A 24441-nucleotide genomic window follows, 5' to 3' on the forward strand; every position below is an offset into this window, starting at 1 on the left:
GTTATAGCAGAAAATAAAAGATCTATCACGTGTAAAGAATAAACTTTTGGAAGCTGGTGATGCAGCTCAGTTCAGAGTGTCTACTATGGGCAAGCCCTGGATTTGATCCCTAGAGCTGTACAATATCAGATGTAGTGCTGCATAGTACTCAAGTCATGAAAGTTCAAGTCAAGGTCATATTTGGTTACAAAGTGAGTTGAAGCCTGCCTGTCTACTATATAAGATGTTCTGTTTCAAAAGAATAGGGGAGCAGGTGGCTTAAGATTTAATGGCTAAAGTACTTGCTGTGTATGAGGACTGGAGTTCAAATCCCCAGAATTCACAGGAATGTTATACAGGCTCAGAGGGTACCTGTAACTCCAGTACTCAGGAGACAGAGACAGGGGATCTCTGGGCATTCTAGATGGACTATGGAAAATTGGCAAGACTCTTGCCTCTATAAAACAAAAAATTGGGGCCGGGCAGTGGTGGCACACGCCTTTAATCCCTGCACTTGGGAGGCAGAGGCAGGTGGATTTCTGAGTTCGAGGCCAGCCTGGTCTACAGAGTGAGTTCCAGGTCAGCCAGGGCTATACAGAGAAACCCTGTCTCAAACCGTCTCCCTCCAAAATAATAATAATAAATAATAATAATAATAATAATAATAATAATTGGAGGTCTATCAAAGACACAATGTCAACTTCATGCACCCACAAGTACATTCAGGCACCATACATATGGGAGTAAAAAAAAAAGATAAGGCTCTTTAGTCTAAGGTATTGAGAGATGGAAAGAAAACAGACAGAGGTAGCTGGAGGGCACTACCACCCAGCATAAGGGTCTTTACTGTCTTTTCACTGAGATATGAAGGTGGCTAGTCACAGGAAATCCCAGGGTTACATTGCATTCAGAAAAACTGCTCAGTTAAAGTTGAGTTCACTCCCATATTAAAGTTTGAGAAATTCTATTTTCTTAGTGTGGTATAAATAAGTATCCTCTACAGGCTCAGGTGTCCGAACACTTGGCCCCTAGTTGGTGACTATGTTTGATAAGTTTGGCTTTACTGGACAAGGTATGTCACAGGGACTGGGGTGGGGATAGGGGTAGTCTTAGCTTTCAGAGCCAGGCAGCACTTCTAGTCCAATACGAAAGTATATGGAGTTATCAGCAACATAAACTGACAGCCAATGATGAAGTCAGAACATCCAAATTAAAAATTTACTGAAATATTTTCATTGAAAAAAAATAATAAAGAAAATGTATCTTCTCCTAGTGTCAAAGAAAAGCACAAATGTTCCCAGCTGTGGAGAGTAGCCATGGTGAACAACCATAAACTAGAAGGGCTTCTCTTGTCAGAAAAGAATTATTAAAATGTTCACAGTACAAAAGGTGAAATGGATTAACTATAGCAAAGAATTTATTACCATCGCACTCCTTTTTAATTTAGAAAAAAAAAAAACCTTTCCTTTCAATGAAAAACATGACATATACAGAATTATGATGACCCAAGTAGGATAATTAATATTCCTACATTCATCATTTCTATTTGGGATCTCAAACTCCTGCCTTATACTTCTTCATAAACATGTAACAGGATGTGGTAAACAGAATTCATCTTACTCTGCTGTAGAAAGCTATCTTCATCCTGTTTTAAGAGTTTTGTGTTGTTTTCTAGATTCTCATGTCCAGCACCCTCTAACCCCTCCCAGGGCATCCTGAAGTGAATCATTCTTACTTTTGATAACTGAAATGAAGTTTTGTATTGGGCCTTCTGCAAATATAAACCAGCATAATACAGTAAACTTCTGTCAAATAGTTCTGGTCTTAGGTTTTGCCTCTCACATGTTCTAATATAATCTCATTATATCACCCCAATCCCATTTTTGTAAGGAGACATTAGTGCCAGAACACCATTAGGCCAGGCCAAGCAAGATATTGATTCTAAGTTCCATGTTGCTAAATTAAATATCCAAGCCTCGTAGAGAACCCAATAACACAGAACCAGGCATCAGCACATGATCTACCTTCTGAACATCACAGACCTTCTTGATTGCTGGCATTGAATGTTCCAAATGAAAAGGCAAACGCATGCAGCTCTGAGCAACAGATAGAGGCAGAAGGATATTTAAAGGGCTTGGGTTAAACTGGAGAGACAATGACCTTGGTTTTTGAGATGTTTATTAAATCATGATATAAACTGTGAACTGATCTAGGACCTCTAGAAAAAGGCCAATTCTAAATATAGCTTCAGGGCCGCAATACAGCATGGCTTTGGAATAAGGTGCTTCCAGAGTGCTACTAACCCATGACCTCTGCTGAAACACAAGCTCTGGGCAAGTTCCATTAGCTCTGAAATGAAGATGATACCCAAGTTGGCAAGTTTTAGTAAGAACTAAATGAAATAATCTGTGTCAGAGAACAGGGTTCCTGGCACTAATCCCAGCACACAAACTGTTATTATTAGCTAAAGGCTGAGGCAAGCCAGCAAGAAACAGAAGCCTTGTGTCTAAATTTCCCAGCAGCTCCAAAGTAGATACTTCCTTCAAGGCCAACAGGCAAGTGGCTCAAGTCAGTCTGATGTTAGTTTTGCTTGTTTTTTGTTTATTTTGTTGTATTATGTGTTTTACCATGTGGGGGATCAAATCCAAGGCCTGGCATATGTTAAAAGTACTCTACCACAGAGCTATCTCTGCAAATTCTGACTAAAGACAAGTTCTCTCTAAATAGCCCAATTTGGCTTTATTGTAATCCTCCTGCTTCAGCCTCCAGGTACTGACTGGTCTATTGCCTCATACAACTAACTTGATTCTCTCAAGTTCTCTTTGCGACTAACTTAGAAAAATCTAAGCCCAAATGAAGTGCAATATAATAGGTAGCGCTGACAGGAAACAACATCGTCCAGTGTATAAACTTACCTGCTTTACACTATGAAGAGAGAATTATTTCACTCTAGCATTTCACCTGGATACTTGCTCATAGGGAAAGCAGTAAATAAATGATTATTATGGGAAAGTCCTTTATTCACTTACATAGTTATCCTTATCATCCACCTTCCTTTTTTTGATGTCACTGGAAAACTCTGGACCATTTCTGCGCTTATCTGTGCCTCTTAGGCTGTCTGGGACCAAGAGGGAATTACTCTGCAAGACAAAAAAGTACTAATAAAGGTTTCTTCCTAGGCCTCTTTGTATGCAAGGAAACCCAACCTGGAAAACTGTTTTAGAGACTGGACACACCAATAATCATGCAACCCTGTTATGTTCTGAGTCTTAAGACCCTGTGGCAAACATTTAGACAGAGCTTCTAAAGAAACCTGACTTTACACTTACCTGTTTAAACCCTGGCAGATCCTTGAGGCCCTATTTACTCAAACTGTGCTTCTGTCTAGTGTCAGGAAAATAGGCACTTGCTGATTGGTTATAGATGTGTCTTTATTCATTTTCCCCGAGACTTTGGTGAGGAATATGAACAGCCTTTGAATAATTCCTGATAGCACTTTATTTTTTAGGCACATATTATGACCAGAAAAGGCACCAAAGATGCAGGTGGGAGTAATAGCAGTTCCTAGATGGCAAATCACATTTCCCACACAACAATGAAGTATTTTTAAGTTCTTTTAATTTACTGTTGGAAATACGATTTGGTATTGTTAGTCAATACCACTGAAATTTAATATCCAAAGAAGAAATCTTAGCTAGTTGTGAACCTTGAATAGCAAATGCAGCTCTTACACAAAAGCAAAACCTTTGACTAAGCTATGTCACAAACCATACAGGACACTTTCATCAGCACATGCTGAGTATGAACTGTTGACCCAAAGAAAACAGGCATTTTAGATATTTTGAGGTCACATGACATGACCTGCCCATCCCTTCAATTCCCATCTCCCCTCAGGCTAAAGCAGAACATGTTACAAAGAGCTCTTGTAAGAACTGGATTAGCATATGCAAGGGCCCAATTTGTTCAGTGATGTGTTACTACCTTGAACAATACTGAATGAGCAGTGCAAAAACTGCCTTTCACAAAGCCCAGATAACCCCAATTTCTGCCAAGCTGCTTGAGAACTAAGGGGCAGAGGGTCAGCGATTATGCTACCTTTCCCGGCCCAAAGAGGACCACAGTACACAGTATGTACCAGAAGTAAATAAATAATAATTTTTAAGGCTGTGGTTTCATTCCTTACCAGAAACAATCAGCAAGATGGTTGGCTGTCCAAGCTTACAGGGATAAGTCCCATACCCCACTTGAACAATTTCACCACATACAGAAACAAACAAACAAACAAAAACCAAAAAAACCTAGAGACTAGAAGGCAGTTTGAAACCTCTTGTCCCACTTTAGAGTTGATCCAAAAAGCTGAGCTTTTTTTTATTCATGGTTGTTCAAACAAAACAAATGGCCAGGAGGATTAGATAAAAGGTAGAATGACCCACACAATTCAGTATGGAGCAGCTCAAAGGCCCACAGAGCCTGGGGCTGAAAGGTGAAATGACTAGATCCATGAACTGATGATTTAAAATCACCTCCTTAAACCACACAGACTCCAACCAGGGCCCATGCTGGCAAAGGATGGGAATTAATAAAACCCCTGCAAAGCAGTTCCTAGTATATTTGAGACATTCTAGCCCTGAGGTTATATCCAGGCCCTGAACAGAGCAAATGAATCCTGAGTAGGGTTGTATCTCACTCAACTTTACATCTGATCTGCAACAGTGCCTTCCTTACAAAGGACTCAAAGGGAGAGGAAGCGCCTAGCCTTTCAGAGACTTGAAATGCCAGGATAGGGGGATGTCCAAGGGGTTCCACCCTCTCACAAGAGAAGTGGGGGGAAGGGTTGTGGGAGGAAGTGACTGGGAGAGGGGACAGTGAGCTGGATGTAAAGTGAATAAGTAAATATATATTAAAAAAAAAAAAAGAAGTTACAGAATCCAGGTCTGAAGCAACTTTAAAGTCTCTCCTGCAAGATCAGCAGTAACTGCCCACACTACTCAGTCTAAATCCCAAAGCGTTCTACACTTCTATAACATCAGTTTCTGCTGAGACACTAATATTTCTGGGGCAGACCTGTGAGGTTACCATGTTTTGAGACCTCTGCTTCTGTAAGTTCAATACTTACTACTGTAATTTCCATTTCTGTAGCTTATATGAGGCCTATAACCTGAAAAATTATGAAAAGCTCTGCAAACTCCCCTAAATTGGTCTGGACTAGTAGTTAACATCCCTGGTTATCAAAAAATTGGTCCCATTCAACTAGTAGGCTACAGTTAAAAAAAAAAAAAAAGCATCTCTTAATGCTTTTGATCCTATTAATTTAATTCAAAAAAGCAGCAAAGAAGGTGGGCAAGGGAGGCCTAGAGCATCAGTCAGAGCCAGTAAACCTGACTCATGCCACTGCCAAATATCTACTAAGCTTTAAGTCCACTCTCCAAGAAAGACACAATGTATCCTATACCTTTGCTTCCATTACCAGTTTTTCTGAGTGTAATGCTCTAGCCTACTGCACTATTCAGAAAGCAACAGCAATGTTCCTGTCCTGTCTTCCAACTACTACCCAAGATGTGCGTGTGTGTGTGTGTGTGTGTGTGTGTGTGTGTGTATTTGATGTATCACCTTTGCTCTCCTGGATCTCTAAGTAACTTCTAGGTACTGCTGAATTTCTTGTGATAGTAAAAGTACCTCTAGTGACCCACCTGCTGCTTGTTCCTATGGATGAAGGAGAGTTATCTTGACTGTCATTATATTATGAGTCACTGATATATACATGTATTAAGAGCTAAAAGATAAAACTGAAATACTGACTGAATGGCCACTTTGTTCCTTCAAAATTTATGACTCTACGTTCAAGTCTTCTTAAAAGCATTTAAAAGAAGGCTGCGAAGCAATGTAATTGAAATGGCTTCAAGTTCCTAAACCACTTGCAGTTGAGCTGGCCAAGCACTTTCCTAGCATGTAAAAGGCCTTCAGTAGAATCTATACCACTACATACTGGGAAAGAGCAATAACACATCAGACAGAAAGGATAGCAGATTCCTATATAGGCAGAGGCAAAGGCAACCTTTAAAAGATATTCCTTTTCATTTTGTATACTACTTGGAACACCAAATAATGTCCAGAGAGTAGATATGACTGGCCTATGACTACAACCATTCCACTTTCAGTGATAGAATGTGTAAGTGCTTCCTCTCCCAAGAAAGCAAATCCTAAACTCAGTTTCAGAAAATACTTGTATTCAAATATCCAAACAATCTATTGTGACATACCAATGGCTGACATATGTTCTCTGACACCTCTTCCTTACCAGTCAGATGCACAACATCTTGATCTATTTGGTTTACAAACTTTCCATACCAAGTGTAAACATACAATTAAAAAAACCAAATAGTCCACTTCAAAGTTAACAGATTTTATTGGAAACTAAAATGAGATTCCCTGTCTCTTAAATAAAATGGGGGTGAGGGGCATGAGGGGCTAAGAAAGAATGTTCCGTAGTTAAGAGCATTTACTGTTCTTGCAAAGGACCTGGGTTCAGTTCTCAGTACCCAACCCACATGAGGAAGTTTACAACTTCCTATAATTTTGTTCCATGGAATCTAACACCTTGGGCCTCCTTGGGCACCTGTACACATATTGATCGCATAAACTCAGTCACACCCACACACAGGCACATAGAATAAAAATAAACAAAATGCAGAACAACAAATAACAACAGAGAAAAGGGGCTGAGGGAATGACTCGTGATTAAATGCTTATTGTGTGATCATGAAAACAGTGCATTTAGATCACTAGCACCCATGTAAAAGCAGCTGTGTCTTGCACCCCAGCACTGACAGGCAGGCCAGAGATAAGTGAATCCAAGGGCTCACTGGTCCACCGGTCTCACTGAAATGACCAGCATGAGATTCAGTGAGAAACCTTGTCTGAAAGACTGTTGGTGAGCAACCTAAGAAGATAACCAAAGTTGACCTCAAGCCTCTATGACCTCAAGCCTCTATACATTTCTGCACCAATAAGCACACCTTCACATATATACAACCATAAAGATAGACTGACTGCATTTCCATTCATAAATCCTACTACTAATGAGCCAAGACATGTGCTTGCAAACTCCTCAGTAAAGCCATAAGCAATACATCTATTCCTGGGTGCTGGTCTATACAGATCAGAGTTTTATAGACCTTATAGACCTGTGTGTCATGGCAAAGAGCTTGCAAAGATTCTATTTTCCTGCACAGAACTCATCAAATAGATGCCTGCTGAGTCAAGACTTAAAAGAGCACCAGGTTTTCACCAACATTAGAACCAGAACCACAACAAGTTTTTTATCTTGGCCAAAACACAAGGCTGTCAGTTCACCTTGCTGCTGATAAATATAAATAATCTACAGGGCTTGTCAAGCACTGTCAACACTGGGCAGGATTCTACCACAAAAGGACTGGGATTTTTCAGGCTGCATTTTAAGTTTTTGTTTTAAAAATCTGTTAAATAAACAAAATCACCTTACTGTTCTTGTGTTTTCTACAAGAACTCAAACTAAGATTTATGCAGCCCACGAGAATATGATAGACATGAACAAATTAGAGTCTAAAACCAATGTTTACTAAACAAACTTAAAATTCTGTACTATAGCCTTATGTGCTGTACATGTTTATGCTCTAAAGGGAGAGACTTATCTGATATATCTCAGAAAGAAAATACAGGTCACCCTCACTTGCTTAGTTTCTCCTGTTTGTATGTAGAAACTACACAGGAAATGATTGGACAAAGTGAAGAGCCCAGCATAAAGGGGCTTCTTCCCTTAGGACAACCTGCAATTATTTGAGCAGAAGAAATCTTGGAACATCTACACCAACAGCAAACAAATAACTATTAAAGATATGAGCTTCCTAGAGTCACATCTACCCATACTACCCAGAGGACAGCTGTGGAGTTCTTCAGGGGAAAAGCTCCCAGTAAAACAACCTGGAATGCTAGCAGAGTGGTACAAGCCTGGAATTGCAACAAGCAGGAAGTTCAGGCAGGCATTCAAGGGCAGCCTAGACTACATGAATACCTATTTCAGAGAAAAAAAAAAATCTCCAAAGAAAACCACCTGTGTGCATTCCCTTGAGGAAGAGCGATGACACTGTTCTAACAGGGAACATCCTTCATAAAATACACCAGGGCGTTGTCTATTGCAGTAAAGGGCTAAGACTGAGCAAGACAGCAAAGTATTCAACCTAGTGGTAAGAGAGGCCAATAGTTACTTAAAATATCCAACATTAAATATCCAAATGCAATTTTACAACCATACTTTTCTGTAAGAATTTATAGGATAAGCACTGGCTAAACCTCAAGCCAGTTTGATATTAGTTTATCTTGACCTATCACTGCACTCTGGGAACCCACTATATACAGCAGCAAAGACCCAGGTACTTTGATAAGGATAAAAGCAGTCTTTATGATCTTGTTCCAAGAACTTTATTCTTCTTTAGCAACTTATCAGTAGTGATTGCACAAATGCGACTCAGAGAATCCTGTATTTTACAAAATGCCTTGTGAATGCTACATTTCTCAAACACTCAGAAACCTCCATCCACTTGAGAAACTTCTCTGACAAGTTTAAACCCTGAAACCACCAATAGCAAACAAGAGAGCCACTTACTGACATAGCAAATGTTAGACAGGCTTTCCTCATGTCAAGAGAGAGCACAATTCAAATAGATTCTCCAGCTGCTATGCTGACTCCCTTGGGAACATTCTCTTCCCGGCAGGACAAGTGGTTGTGTCAGAGGCACAGATTGGAGACTTGAGACACCTCATTTATCCTCGGTTACACTAAGACGGTGGGAACCTAATTTGATAGTACATTCCACACTGACAATTAACTTCTTGGGGAACATTAAAACAATTAGGTAAAGATGCACCCCATCACATCTGTCTGTTGTCTCATCTACACACGACGGCAATTAAGCCATCACCCTACACTATACTTTTGCAGCAGTACAAATCAGTCATTCACATTTTCTACTACCCACTTCAAAAAAGAAAATGTACTTTTACTCATAACCATAGGGATCACCACTTGTCAACACGAAAAGTAGGAGATGTATCCACAGGGCACACACACAACCTCTCCAAACTCTACAGCAAGCCTGAAGAGGGCTCATCTGTCTCACAGTTACATGCAGAATGTGGGTAAATTGTACCAGGACCACAGAGATCTATCCTGCCAAATGCAGGTGGGCCTTGCAGGAGATGAGACTGAGCCTGTGATATTATACTTGAATGTCTGTGTAACTCTGTCACCACCTCTCAGCCCCCTAAATTTCCCTTCACACTCCTTTTCTAAAAAAGTAAACCAAATTCACTCTGGAACAGAACAAATACTTAAACACAACTTAAGTGGATTTAGCACAATTATGTCTCCAACTCCTAACACAGAGACAGCAAAGTCAGTGTGCCAAGCCTGCTTACTGGGGTACTCTAGTGCCTCTCTATTCTCTACAGCCCAGATATGGCCAAGTATCTCTAAGCTAAAAGGCAAAATTACAAAGCTCCTAAACCTGAACTTTTTAAACAATAGCTTTAGACTTCAGAGTATTTTAATTTACAACCAGTATGTCTACAAATATTCCCAAAATCTAAAACTCAGGTCTGAAACATTCTTTAGACCCAAGCACTTCCGATAAGACACTCAAATTGCATTTTCTAATGTAAGAAATGGCCCCAGATTGACAAAACATTAGGTCAGGACCCGAGTCATTTGGATTTCTGATAGCAGTTATGTCTACAGCTCACCTCAAACATACAGATGCTGTACTGGCTGGCTGCTGATAGGAATTTCCAGTGGGAAAATAGCAATCATCACAAGGTCAAAAGAAAAAAAGGAAAAGAACCACATGCCTGCTCATAACATCTTTGAATTATAAGATGCAAACTGAAGTCTAAAACTGGCTATGGGGGCTGGACTGGACAGATGGCTCAGTGGTTAAGAGCACTGGCTCATCTCACAGGACTTTGGTTCATTTCCTAGCACCTACACAGCAGCTTACAAACATCTGCAATACAGGATCCATTCCAATCTAGTCTCTGAGAATACGAGGCACACATGTGATACATACACTTACATATAGGCAAAACACCCGTACACATAAAAATAAAATTAAAAAAAAATAAAAATAAAACTTGATAGCGGTGAAAGACACCCGTGTTTGCAGTGATCACAGTGGGACGGACCTAAATGTCCTTCCAGGTGGCACAGGCCTTAGCACTCATCTGAGGAAAGAGAGTCCACCCCCACCATCAGAGGTACATACCAACCCCAACCCTAACCACCTAAGATCACTAGGTGATCTTGTCTCCTTCAGGAGGTAATTCACAGCAAGAATTTCAGGTTTTTCAGGCAGTGATAATACTGCCAAAACAAGACTGTGTAGAGAGGCAACTGCCTAGGTACAGTACCTGAAAGTTAACATTCAACAGGAGTCATCGCAATTTTTGCCTGAATTTCCAAGCCATCTTTTCTCAAAATGTAATCTGTATATAGTCAGGCAGAAGACTGTTCACTACCCTTATTTACCTTCAACAAAGCTGAATGTGCTGTACTGAGCAGGTCTGCTCGGTTGGATCAGCTCCATGGAGGACACACAGCCACCCAGGCAGATGGACCCTCACATCCATAAATGCACTATACAACCTCTCTTTTACATTTTAAAAATACTTTTGTTTTCGGAGTATATGTATGTACCCAAAGGGGTAGGGCTATATACCTAGAACAGCAAGCATGTACAGGTTAGAAGACAATTGGCAGATGTCAATTCTCTCCTTCTACCATGTGAGCCCAAGGGATTGAGCTCAGGTCATGAAGCACCTTTCTTAGCTGAGCCATCTTGCCTGCTCTCCTAATTGCATTTTAAAGGGAAGAACCCACACTTACTGGGATTACAGGTGTGCACTTACCACATCTAGCCTGTTTTGCCTTTTCTTTTTAAAGAAATCTAATTATTTGCTGGTCCTCTAATGCTAAGAACTTCAAGCAGATGTGTTTAAGTGACACTCCTTTTAGACAAAATTTAATGCAAGTCACCTTTAAACCAAACAGTATCTGTACATTACTTCTTTTATTATTAATAGCTCAGCAGTGAAGAATATTTGTTGCTCTCGCAGAGGATCCAGGTTAACTTCCTAGGGCTCACATGGTGTCTGTTCCATCCTAAGCCTTCTTCTGGCCTTGGCAAGCAAGAGGAGCACATGTGGTGCATATACACATAGGCAAACACTCATTCACTGAATATGGCCTTTCTTTACTATTTATTTGTTCAACAGCCATACTAACATGCAAAGGCTTATAAATTAAAAGCAAAAACAAACAAACAAACAACAAAGACATGGTAGGCTCTTGACTGAAATCCCAACACTCAGCAAGTGGAGACAAGAAAATTGCCACGAGTCTGAGGTCAGCCTGGACTTAGAGTATAATCCTTGTCTCTAGTAAAAGGAAGAGGCTGGCAAGTTGGCTCAGCAGACAGATTGATAAAGATGAGAACTGACTCCCACAAATAGTTCTCAGACCTCTCCATGCGTATCATGGCACACCTGTTCCCACAGATATCTGCACACAAAATAATTAAGAAACAACAACCAACAAACAGGCAGGCAGGGAATGGATTTTGAGAAGTATAGGTCAAAACTAAACAAACGAGAAGGAAAGTCCAGCACAAGCCCTTTGTGGTATTCTGGCTCATCAGCCTTTACATTAAAACACACTGCCTATGTGAAGTTCATTTGTTTTTTTATGCTTTTAGGTTAGAGTAGTACTATCATTGGGAGATAAAGATGAAGCACCTACCATACAGCCCTTCTTCTCTGGATCTGCACATTTTGCATTTGATTTAAGCAGTATGTTTAATATAAAAGCAGCAAAAAATAGCAGTAAAGAGTCAGTATTCTCATGGCTCAAGTTGTGTGAATTTGAGCCAAGAACCCCCATCCCCAAAAAAATGGCCCAGAGACTTTCACAAATCTCTTAAGACACATTTTCTTCAAGAATGACATGAAAACAACTGTATCAGATTGAATATACCAGCTAGTCAAGATGTAGTCAAGTTTCTTTTAAGCCAGCATTAAAGATATTTGAAAATATGAAAAAGCAATTCACTCATTAAAAGCCTGTTTTAAAGAAAACATTGCTTTTTCATTACTATTAAAATGATTAACACAACTGAATAGCTCTGTATCTAAATGGTTTTTAAAGTTTTATTCTAATCTTGTAAATGTCAAAATGTATCACCAAAAGAAACAAGTCCTTAGGGGTCTTCAGTAATTTTATTTTAAAAAGAGAAACATTGAATCAGATTGGTTTGAAACCATCATTTTCATCTCTCTAGTGAAGGAAGATAGCAGTAAAGAGTCAAGTAAAATCAGATTCACAACTCCACCTGCTTTATCAAGTAGTACTATAATATTTTAAGCACTAGAATGTACACACTTCATTACCCACTAGTTCTCATATTCAATTTTACACCAAGTTGAGAAGCTAATTTTATGTAAATGGATTGAAACCTACCTTAGGTAAAGAGAACAATTCAACTCCTCTACAAACTATATTAATGTTTGGCTTTTCCCATTTTAACCACCGAAGATTTAATGACTAGACAGAAAAACAGCACACACACACACACACACACACACACACACACACTTCTAAACTTATCAAGATTTTCACATGTTAAAGGACATAAGCCATCATCACTTCTTTTATATTATTGGAATCCTCCATGTTTCTATGAAGTTCAGAAATAATCTATAGCTTTCTACAATTCAGGAACTGTCATATACTCTTTTGAGGATGCAACTAGAGGGAGGAGACATTTGGGAGTAGTAACAAAGAAAAGTGAAAGACAAGGGTAAGGAGTGAGTGAATATAAGCAAACAAACTCATGTTAGTCTGAAAAGCCATAATGAAACCTTTTACCTTATATGCTAACTAAAAGACTAATTTAAAAATGGATATCCAACAGATATCTTACAATTCTAGCCAAAATTATGAGTGACTACTGGAAAGATTACATATGGGCAAGGCCTCTAGCACCTTCAGTTTGTACCCAAGGCATTTCTCAGTCCCCTGCCAGTGGAAACACTTGAGCTGTCATGTGTCTTTTAGCATTTCTGTCACTTGTCCTGTCCTTGACTGACAAAATGCCTTTGCTGTGTACCTACTCCTAACTGTAGCATCCACACATGTAAGGAGCACTCTATGAATACATTCATTTAAGGCTAAAGAGTAATAAGAGAGGCAAGAAATATTAAATTAGAAAAGCCCCCTCTCAAATAAAATTAATTCAGATGAAAACATGCAACACAGTTCTTTACTACATCATCTGCTGATTTTACAGGTCCAAAGCTGGGGTTTTAAAATGTTGTACTGTGCTGAATGAACATGGAAGAAAAGATGACAGTCCATAATGAAACCAAAATAGTAAAATATAAGGGTTTCTTCAAAAAACAAAGCCAATTTACTAAAACCTATACTCTGCCTGTTAGCTATTTTATTTTCTATTTAAAGCTTTGGTCTGTTTTCTTCCCTTCCTTCTAAAACTAACTTTAAAACCCTATACTGCAATCATTAAAAACCTAACTACTTTTCCCTTTAATTACTCATGCCCCTAGATAAATCCCAATACAAGAGCACAGCAGTGCTTATCTCAAGGAGAACTTTTAAAGCAGTGCCTATTCTACACAGAAAGGTGGTAGGGGGTCCTGAACTTGTCAAAATGCAATCTTCTTCCTAAACGCCTACAACAAAACTTTAAGATGTTGGCACATACCTCTGACTCAGCACCCAGGGCTGTGCAGTGAGATCCATCTGACAGGTGTGTGTGTGTGTGTGTGTGTGTGTGTGTGTGTGTGTGTGTGTCTGTGAAGGACACTTGCCGCCAAGTCTGATAACCTGAGCTCATTTCCTGGGACCTACATTGTAGAAATAATAGAATCACTCTACACCACACACACACACACAGAAAGGGGGGGGGGGATGTGCAGAGGGAGAGGGAGAGGGAGAGATTGAAAGAGAAAGGAAGGAAGGAAGGGAGGGAGGGAGGAAGGAAGGATGGACGGACGAACGGACGGACGAACAGACAGCACAGCACTGGGAGCCAGCTCCAGGATACAGAACTTTCCTTCCTTCCAGGCAAGAGGCCCTGAGTTCAGTTCTCAAGACAGAAAGGAAGAAAAAAGACAGGGAAGGAATGATTTAAAATTCATTGTCCTATTTCTTTCTTTCTTTTTTAAAATCACCTTTAAAGATGGCCAAAATATTACTGTGTTCGGAAATGACGATAAATAGGAAGAATCTGGGGGCCACCTTCATTAAGCAGAGTAGATTATCATTCTGCATCTTTAAAATGTGTATCCCCAACATTGTCAGATGCAGTGTAAGCATTCAGCACATAAAAGGGTATACGTGACTCGGGCTTGTGAAAACATGAAGTCTATAAGCACACAGCCCCGGTTATGAAGCTCCAGGTCTTTAAGAATTTACTACTAGATGCAGTCTTAGGTCTAAAGTAAATTTAAGATTAAGGCTACACTACAATAAAATATGCAAAGAAAACATATGGAAAGCTAGAAACTAAGGTGCATTCACAAGGACAACATACCATTTAGATTGAAATAAGATAGTTGTTATGGCAAAAAATGAATATTCTTTTAAAACTATATGCAACCTAGACTCCACATATAGCACAAAATTTTAAGCAGGTCTGGGCTGTACATTGAGCAGTAAGAAATTGCAGCAGACAGCTTTACTTTCAAAGCAGGTGCCTCTCCTCAAAGGCCAGGTTTATACAACAGAAGAGAGGGCAAGTACTCACAAAAATAAAATTTTTGATTTTTAAAAAGAAAAACTGAGAAACCCAGGTCACTACACGCGGGGTGTCTGTGTGTCTGTTTGGTGCTTGTGTTCGAAGAAGGCAGCTTGGAAAAGCAAGTGGGTCTGTGTTCATGTGCAACAGGCGCTGGGGTACTTACCGTGCCAGGCTCTCTGTCTGCTCCGGAGGTTACCAAGAAATGCACAGACACGCCCGTTCAGACACAGAGGCAAGAACAGAAATAAAAAAGGGGGGAATAATTAGAACACAGGCCCCAGGCAGTTTCAAAAAATGGCTTTATTTATATAAGTCATTGCACATTCCTAATACAGTGATTTCCTGAAGATTACAGTATTTTTGTAAACATAAGATTTACAGTTTAACCATACACAAAGCCTATTTTTAATTTCTTGACAGAATAAATTACTTTTCTTCAAAAATTAGTCAAGTGCAATTTGCCCAATATTTAATGCATACTAGGATTAAAGCCTACAAAACTAGTAACAGATGCAATTGTCAAGCCTTTCATTTGAACACATTCACTTTCAAATTTAACTTCTTATTTCGCCCCATTTAACAAACATCACTTTCTTTGAAAATTACCCAATTAAGCAGTTAACAGTTCTCCATAATATGGTACAGGCCACTGGGATTAAAAAGGCAGTTACTAAGATGTCAAGATGCCTGCAGGCTAGCAAGATCGGAAAAACCCCACAGCTGCCCAAGGCAAACCTTGCAGAGTGGCAGGGTGAACTGAGTGTCAGTGGAAAGCAAGCTTTGCGACAGACAGCTCCTGTTATCTCACTGTTTGCTCTCTGTGTGGGGCTGGGGCTTTCCACAGCGAGGCACATCTCTGCAGCACTGTCTGAGTATGGGAGCAAAGCCTAATCTGGCTTGCCCGGCCTCTCACCTCTGTGGCGCTCTGCATCATGGTGCTTCTTGTCATCTTTTATTGCCAAGTGAGACTGCCCACTCAGAGCACTAGACAGCGCGAGAAGGCTGGCACTGCCCCCAAGGGGCGGGATGCCAGGAGGCTGAAGTCCTGAAGGGTGAGGCGTGAGAGGTACTGGGGGTCCATGGCCATGGGAGAGATGCTGAGCTTGCAACTGCTGCTGCTGTTGGCAGTGGTTGGAGGAGGAGGAGGAGGAGGAAGAGGAAGAGAAGGGGTAGAGAAGTAGAAGGAAGAAGAGGAGAAACAGGAGAAAGAAGAGGAGTAAGAGGAGGTGGCAGTAGTGGTGACAGAGAAACCATCCAGGGGAAAAGTAGAAATAACAGAACATGTAGGAAGGAACCACAAGTTGGACACAGAGAAGGAAACAGAGACAGAGGTAGGAAAGAGGAAATGAGGTTAGTGCTTTCAACTCATCAAAAGTTTTTGTCCCTCAGTAATCACCCCAGCCAATCCCCAAATCTAACCTAGAGTTTTCACCTGCCACTTTTTGCTGCAAGCTACCTGAACAAACTTCATTATTGGGCATGTCTGGCTACTTTAAAAGATTTATGTATATACCTCATCTAGATTTAAGTGCCTCTGAGGCGAAACTTCAATGTGTCACTGACTCTAAGCTGGACACCTGTCCTGAGCTAACTGAAGTTAACCAAGGTATATGGTAAATACCCCTCAATGAAGTAACCACACTATTTATGGGGTAAATACATTTCACTCAACATTAACTATCACAAAACTCAGAGAGCAAGAAGTGCTAACATCTGGATGACACTTTGTACTGTGTCCCTAACTCACCAAGCCCTATAAGGAAGCAGTGGCTTCCTCATTTCTCAGAAGCAACCAAGCTCCATGGCATTTGCTGAGGTTCACTAGGGTGAAGGAAAGTGCCAGTGAGCCCTACAGCTGCCCCATACTACCCTAGGCAGGAGATGGGCCTAGGAAGCAGGCTGACCACTGGAAGAAACCTTCAAGTCAAGGTTTCAGTTACTCTTTTCACCCAAACTTCATTCCTGAAATCCAGCCCCACACACCTTGACTATGTTACAGAACAAAGTGTTGAGCCCGATAGGTTGAAACCTGGAGAGGAGAAGCACTGTCTACTGACTGCAGAGATTTAGAGGCCCCACTCTGTTCTGCCATCTATGCTGACTCTATCACCTAATACACTGCAAAAGTTACAAACCTGTCCTTAAGAAACCACACTACTGCTCTCATGCACTACACTTAAAATAAGCAAATATTTAAGAAACGGCCCTGAACCATCTATCTAGATGTATTTCAGCAGTCCAATGTAGAATTTATTTTTGATGAGACAGTATAAACAGTTAAATATTAAAAACAGTTAAATATTTCTAAGGTGTAATATTTGAAAATTCTTAAGGTTCTAATTCATGCTCATTTCTCAGGAGTAAATGGCTTGCTTGTTTATTGCCCATTCCTGACTGGAACACACAGAATACTTCACAGCTGAGTTCAGTAGCTTCCACCCACACCAGAAATTCATTTTTAATTCCAATTCAGATACGCTTCCTACCCTCAGGAGTAAACAAAAAGCAACATCTTAAGCAATGAAAATCATTGATTTTAAAATCATGATTTTTACAGTTAATTTTTTCACTCCCAGAACCTTTAAAAAGCTTTAGTAGTACACCTTCATCTCAAACTTCAACTCCTAAGAGAATTAGTTTTAATTAGAGGGGTAAATGGAAAACAGGGGTGAGGCCCAAACAGACAGCATTAATAACGTTCTTGAAAAGTATTTATAAATTACTCATTCTCCACTTGAGATCACAATCACAGTTTCTTTACATGTAAAATCACCTTCCTGTCATCCAAAAGACACTAATTCTTGCTCTGTCACCTTTTAAGAGCTCAGCAACAGTGAGACATAAAACTGAAGAAGCTGGCAGCAGCATCTCGGTCCGCTAGGCATGCTCATTAGCACTTAATTAGGAACGAGACACCTGCCATAAGAAATGTGCTTGGAGGAGGATGAAGAGCAGGCCTGCCCTGCTAGCAATTACTATCATTACATCGCGAGCACGAGCCTCGTCCAGCTTCGGAGAAGCAGTGAAGCGAACACAAGCCCGCCTCGGGTCATTAGGCACAGCTCTGATTAGAGAAGAAGAGACTGCACAGAGCAGAACAGACAAGCACAGCATGACACCCCTCTTAGCCCTCCACAAACTTGCATGACTGAACCACTGGCTGAGCACCTCAGAGTCAGGATTTTAGTTGGCAGCCAGTCTGTGCTAGGGAGCATTTATCTAGATATCCACGAAGATTAAAAAAAAAACAAAAAAACAAAACTAGAAAGCTGATCAAAATACACTACTAAAAAGAGGGCTGAGCTTACATAGCCCTAAATAAACTTTGTCAGTTGTGAAGGATGTGTGTGTTTAAACCAAAGAGTTGGGGTAATGGCTATCAATGGGGATATTCAACAGACTAACTTCCCAGAGAACTTCCACTCCTACCCTGTCCTGTTCTCCTGGCCCTGCAAAAACAGATGTCTTGTCACTTAGAGGTAACTGGGATCAATCATCTTTGGATCAGGTAAAACATTTTTATTTCCTTTAACAAAAATATTTTTATAAATTATATAATTTTAAGAGCTCAATAGCAAATATGTCATAAAAAGTAGTAAAACTGAGGAACAAAGAGATGGGTCACAACCATCTAGATGTTATAGGCTACTGGAAACTTGAGTGTGTGCCTCCCATTCTGTCTCTGAGCCAAGGAAACACACTCATGTTTAATATCCCAGCTGAAGCCACAACTCACCTAAAGTAGGGTGCAAAGATTCAAATATGACACAGGGCTCAGAGCCTCGAGCACTAAAATCCTCTCTGCTTCCTAAAAAAAAAGGTCAAGTTCACGTTCATAGCACAAGGGAGGAAGAAGTCAACTCCTCCAAAGACAACTTTGTTTTTCTCCCAGGGCAGCCAGGACAAATGCTGTAGAGATCACCCAATTCCATGTACTCAGTCACAAATCCACCTTTACCATGGAGCCTAGGGGCAGTGACAAACACAAGCTTGTTCTTAGACTTCCTGAGCATAGCTTCTCTCAATGATACTTCTCAATGCTTGTTCCCATATCCCTGCTCTCTTTCAAGGAGACTTGTAAAGGAGAATCAAGTTCCCAGACACAGCATTGGCCTTCCTTCCAAAAGCAGATAATATGGGAAAAGCAGAAATCTTAAAATAAATAAAACATGTATTTTAAATAGAAGGTTCCCATCAGATTCAGTTAACTCTAGAGGGGCAGCCTACACCTCATTCCATCTGTTACTAAAGGAACACTTTCTCTCCAAGGTTCCTAAGACAGTCTGGTACATATCACTCTTTCCCAGAGTACAAAGCAGCAACAGCAGTTAAAAATGTGTCTTAGGTCAAATACAATGCTGGCATTGCTAGACAGCCAAACAACAGTTCTGTCATTTAGAAAACTTTTATGCACCTGCCCTCCAGACCCAAATGTCATCTGTCACTTGTTTTTAACATGACAGCAGGATGGGTTAATTCTCACGCCTATACAGGCATTAGAATTGCTTTTTTAAAAATTAGGACTTCTCAGTAGATTAACACTACATAGAGACACAAGAAAAACAGTGTGTACAGCTGTTTTTGACAAGACAGGTGGCTTCGGTTCTTATCTCGGGGTCTGGAGAACATAAAGAAAGCGGCTCCCTGAATGACCAAGTGGGAAGTTTGGCTGGCAGCATGGCCCTCAAGGCCACTACAAGAACTGTCTGAAATCTCCTATTACATGAGAGGCCTCTTTCTCCAAGAGGGGCAAAAGTGACAAACAGAAAGCAGCTGCTCACTGGGACCAACAATTCTCCAGCCACTTGAAAGAAATAAAGATAAAGTAGCCATGCACTAAAAGTGCCCAGAAAATAGCACATGGATGATCCAAGAAATAGACAAAATATCTGCAAATCATAATGGAATTCGGCAATAGGAAATGACAAATTAACAGACAAAAGGAATTCTCAAAAGATGGGTCACATCAAGGAAATATCAAAATGCATCTATCACTGGTCATCAGCAGACATTCAGAAACACTGAGATGACTTTCAGGAAGATAATATCAAAGGAAACCAAACAAGTTTTAGTAAAAGGTATAGCAAAAAGTGAATCTACAGATAGTGTTTCTGGGAACCCAAACTCCTAACATTATTATAGAAAACACTAGACAGCTTCTAAAAAATAAAAATAAAAAATTCAAAACAAGTGATACAGCAATCCTATTGTAGATATATATCTGAAGGAAATAAAATTGTCTCAAACAGACATCTGCATTCACATGCTCACTGCAGTATCATTCCAACAGCCAATGTATGTGCTTTGCTGCTATCACTGTTAATCCAGACCCTTGAGTAGCTGGGGGTGGGGGTGGCATCCTCCAACTCATTATGTAGCTAAGATAACCCTGACTTTTAAAATTTGAGATATTTTCCACTATAAACAATTTGTGGAGGTATTGGAGATCCAATTCAGAGCTTCATGTGTCGTAGACAAGCACTCTTAATTAATCGACATCCCCAGACCCAACCTAGGTCTGGATTCTAAGAAAAGAACAGAGTAGAATGAGAAGTAGTCACCAGGAGTTGGGAAAATAGAAGATGATGACCAAATGATTCAAAGTTTCAATTTATATAGGGTAACTTCTGGAAATCTAAGTTAAGGCATGGTGGCCATGGGCTGTGTGGATAGCATGTTGTGTATTTGACATTGCTAAGAGATCTTAAGTGCCTACACAGATATTAGACTATGGGATGATTAACATGTTCATCTGCTTGATTGTGATAATATAATCAAAATACTAAGTTATACTTCTTAAATAGAATTTCTATTTGTCAATAGTGCTCCAATAAACCTGAAAAAGCAAAAAGAAAGTGACAGAAACCCAGAAAGGGATTAGTAAGAAACAGCCACACCTCTCAATACTTGCCATCTTTACTCTTTCTGAATTTTGTTGAGGCCAACTCATTTGTCCAGCCACTACACTATCTATCCCACCTTCACTGCCTGACTTATGTCTGATCTCTAGTACTTAAAGGGTCTGAACAAGAACACACTTTAAAAAACCATGTTACGTAGATCCCTTTCAAAAACCAGAAAGGAGTTGTAAATTAAAACACAGGAAGCTACCTCTTTACACCAGAGTGACTAGACGCTACAAAGTAGACAAGGTATGAAAATGTATGGGACAGAAACTGGAATCCACACACACCACGGGAGATATAAAATGGTGCAGGCACTTGGAAAATAGAATGGATGTTGGGAATTAAAGATAAAGCTACCTAATGACCTACAAATCCCACTCCTAGGTTTACTCCCAACAGAAGAGAAAAATCTGCATTAAAAACTTACAAATGGGACCAGAGATAGTCCCCTGCTGGCAAGCCTGAAGAACTGAGTCCTATCCTGAGGACACATTTGGTGAAAGGATAGAAATCAACTCCTGGAAATAATTCATAGCAGGATTATCCAAAACAGCCACCAAGTAGCCTGATCATCTATTGAACTTACAAAAGGAAAAATAAAAGGGATAAATACATGCCATGTTATTGTTCCTTAATAAAATTGACTAAAAATAATCAACTCTAATTTACTTGGTAGAGCATTTCCCTAATGTACATTTAGCCCTGGAGCTGATGCCTAGTACTGCGTAAGGGCCACAGTACAGCATATCTACAATCCTAGCACTCAGAAGACTATGATCAAAGTCAGAAGTTCAAGGTCTTTCTCAGCTCCACAGACCCTGTCTCAAAACATAAATTATCTGAGTATCAGAGTTTATTCTTTAATCCCAACACTCCAGAGGCATAGTAAGCAGGAAAATTCCTGTGAGTTTGTAGTCAGCCTGGTCTACATAGCAATTCCCAGGCCACTTAGGGATACTTAGCTAGAAGGCAGGAACACCTTGAAGACAGTGTGCTACAAATACGAATGGCTATATATTATATTAATTTATTTATATATTCAAGCTAGTGCTAGAAAAGAGGACATGGGAAGTCAATGGTAATAGACACAGGGTTTCTTTCAGTAGTGACAAATACATTTCAGAATGAGACAGTGATGGTTAAATACACTAACCAATGAACTGTATGACTTAAAGGGTCAATTTAACATGAACTGTCTCTCAATATTAAAAAAGCTCATATAACCATGCTTAACCTATAAAACGTGATATCCTATATTCTATGAAGCAGTTTCTCCCTCTTAAAAACATGTATGTGTTTAAGTATGACACGCTCATACCAAGGAATCAACTAAAATTCACATCTTAGCACCTGGAAGAGAAATTACAACATTTCCAGTTACTACAATGCACATTAACTGTGGGAAAATCATTTATGAAAATATCCTGACATCAAGGCCGAGCTCCATATCTATGTGAGATACTAGGTAGTATTCTATTAAAAAACTAACATCAAAAATCAAACTGACTTAACCAGGAGAAACAGAATATACAGAAAAACTGATTTTCTAGCTGGATGTAGTGGTACATACATCTATAATCCTTGTATGAGGAAAGCTCAAACAGTTGTATTTGAGTTTCAGGTCAGCCTGGGCTAGCTATACAGTGAGACCATTTTATGAAAGAAGAAGTGGGGGCAGAACATGGTAGGACTTCCTAGACTACTGGAATTTAAGGTTTAAGTCTTTGAAACAAGATCCATGTTTACTGTACCTTTGTGGTCTCCAAGTAGCAGGATGGCCACTCTTCTAGAAAGGCATGTAAGGCTGGGTTAAGAGCTGGGCTTCCCTGCTATCGGCTGCATAGCCCTAAGACTACGAAGCTCATCCTCTTTAAAGTTCCAACACTACAGTCTCACCGAGAACCAACACCTATAGCTGAAGGAAAATAATCCAAGTTTGCTAATCCCTGACCCAATCATCTCAGGCAACAGTGCAGTGGTTTTTATATCCGTAAGTGATTATCTTCGGCAATTGTAGCCCCCTCCCTGGGCAGACACACAGGCATCCCCCACCCACACACATTCCACAGCTATCAAATGCACAAAAATCTAAGCTTTCTTTTTGTTTGTTTGTTTCATACAAAGTTGATTTAAAGTATACAGAGGTGTGAGTTTGCCTATGAGCAGGAATGTAGAAATCTAACCAGTAAATGAAACCATCCTTGTCTTCATAGAAGATATATGCATGAAAAATAAGTCACACTATCTTCTTTGTAATCAAGTAGATTACAAAGAAAAAATAAGATTCCCCAGATTACCTTCTAATTTCTTGAGTTCCAGAGTTCACATAGTGGTATAGAAAACTGTTCAAATTTTCTTATATAGTTAACAATGAGGCCACTACCAAAAGATCTAGTATTTTGTAGACAGGAAAGATAATTTCTACTGTACCTCTTAAAATCACAAAGGCAGGGTACTAGGGTACTCTCCTACTGAGTATGAAAACCAACATGGTCTAGCTATACCTCCATCTGTCCTCCCATTTGAACTTCAGAGCTAGCTCAGCAGTAAAATGCATGTGTAGCAGCACATCCAAGATCCTAAGTTTGAAGAAATACCTATGTAAACAGCAGAAGGATCAACACGCATGCGCACTCGCTCGCACGCACACATGCATGCACAAACGAGCACTCACACACAAAAGAAAAGCAGTGTTGTAGTTAATATTCTGCCAGTCAACAAGTTTGCTATCAAAGCTGCTTTCAGCAGGTCAACAAAAGACCAGGTGTGTTGGCCAAGTACCTTTAATCCTAGTACTCAGAAAGCAGAGGCACTCAGAGGCATCTCTGTGAGGTTGTTCAACACGGTCTACACAGCTAGTTGCAAATCAGCTAGAGCTATACAGTAAAATCCTATCTTTAAAAAATATTTGAGTAATTTAGTTGAAAAGGAACTAAGTTAAAAAAAAATCTCCCTTAAATATTAGTACTCTAGGTAAAGGCTGATTGAGGCAAGTAGAAAAGAACTAAAATCTCATAGATTGGAGAACATTAACAGGCTGGTAAGAAACTGGCATTACTCACTCAACAAGGACACAAAAAAAGAACTTTCCTACTCCCCCAGTCAAGAGCACTCAGGGGCCAAGAACAGAAGCTGAGTTCACCAAGAGTTTTGGGTCCTTGACAAGTTCAGGCTACTTTGCTAAAATATCTTTAGCTAGGTCCAGCAACCCAAAAGAGATAGTACCTTGAAAGGAAGGGAAGGGTTTCATCCCATTTGCATTTTAAAGGGTACTCTTTCATGATCTTTCACACTTAAAATAGATGTCTAACTAAACCTTTTCTTTTCTTAGCCTGAAAGTCAATGAAGATGAAGAGCTTGGCCTCTCCCATTGTTCCTTACCCTAACCCATCCTAGAACAATACTGACAGCTGCTATCAAACAGGCTGCATTTTCTCTGCACAGCTGCTGAATGAACAATCTCCCAGTGCTTCCTCCCCTCTGGCCAGACAGGCTGGCACACTGCATGTGCAATGAAGGGGTGCAAAGGTCCACTGAATTGTCAGTCCGATTTTATGCTACTTCCAATTTCTAGGATATATGCAATTCTTTTCAAGCAAAAATCAAGCATATGCCATAGCATGAAACTAAAGTCAGGGGCTATTTCTGATCAGTGCAAGCTTTCAAAGCTCCTGTCATAAATTAATATACAGATCCTACCATCTGAGTGACTA

General features: G+C 40.0%; 1 protein-coding gene across 20 annotated transcripts in view; it reads right to left on the reverse strand.

Moving 5' to 3' along the window:
* The window catches only part of Tle1 (TLE family member 1, transcriptional corepressor), an 82896-nt gene that overhangs the window by 24609 nt on the left and 33846 nt on the right, over positions 1-24441 (reverse strand). For 14 of the 20 annotated variants that reach the window (XM_021161428.2, XM_021161427.2, XM_021161417.2 and 11 more), the window contains 3 exons: positions 15736-15940; positions 14986-15002; positions 3009-3119 (listed from right to left, as the gene is read on the reverse strand). In XM_021161428.2, coding sequence (XP_021017087.1) covers positions 3009-3119; positions 14986-15002; positions 15736-15940 — 333 coding nt within the window. Of the gene's footprint in view, positions 1-3008; positions 3120-14985; positions 15003-15103; positions 15941-24441 lie in introns of those variants that run through there. The other 6 variants (XM_021161430.2, XM_021161429.2, XM_021161418.2 and 3 more) reach the window with 2 other exon arrangements.

Source organism: Mus caroli, chromosome 4 (assembly GCF_900094665.2).
Source record: "Mus caroli chromosome 4, CAROLI_EIJ_v1.1, whole genome shotgun sequence".
Lineage (NCBI taxonomy): Eukaryota > Metazoa > Chordata > Mammalia > Rodentia > Muridae > Mus > Mus caroli.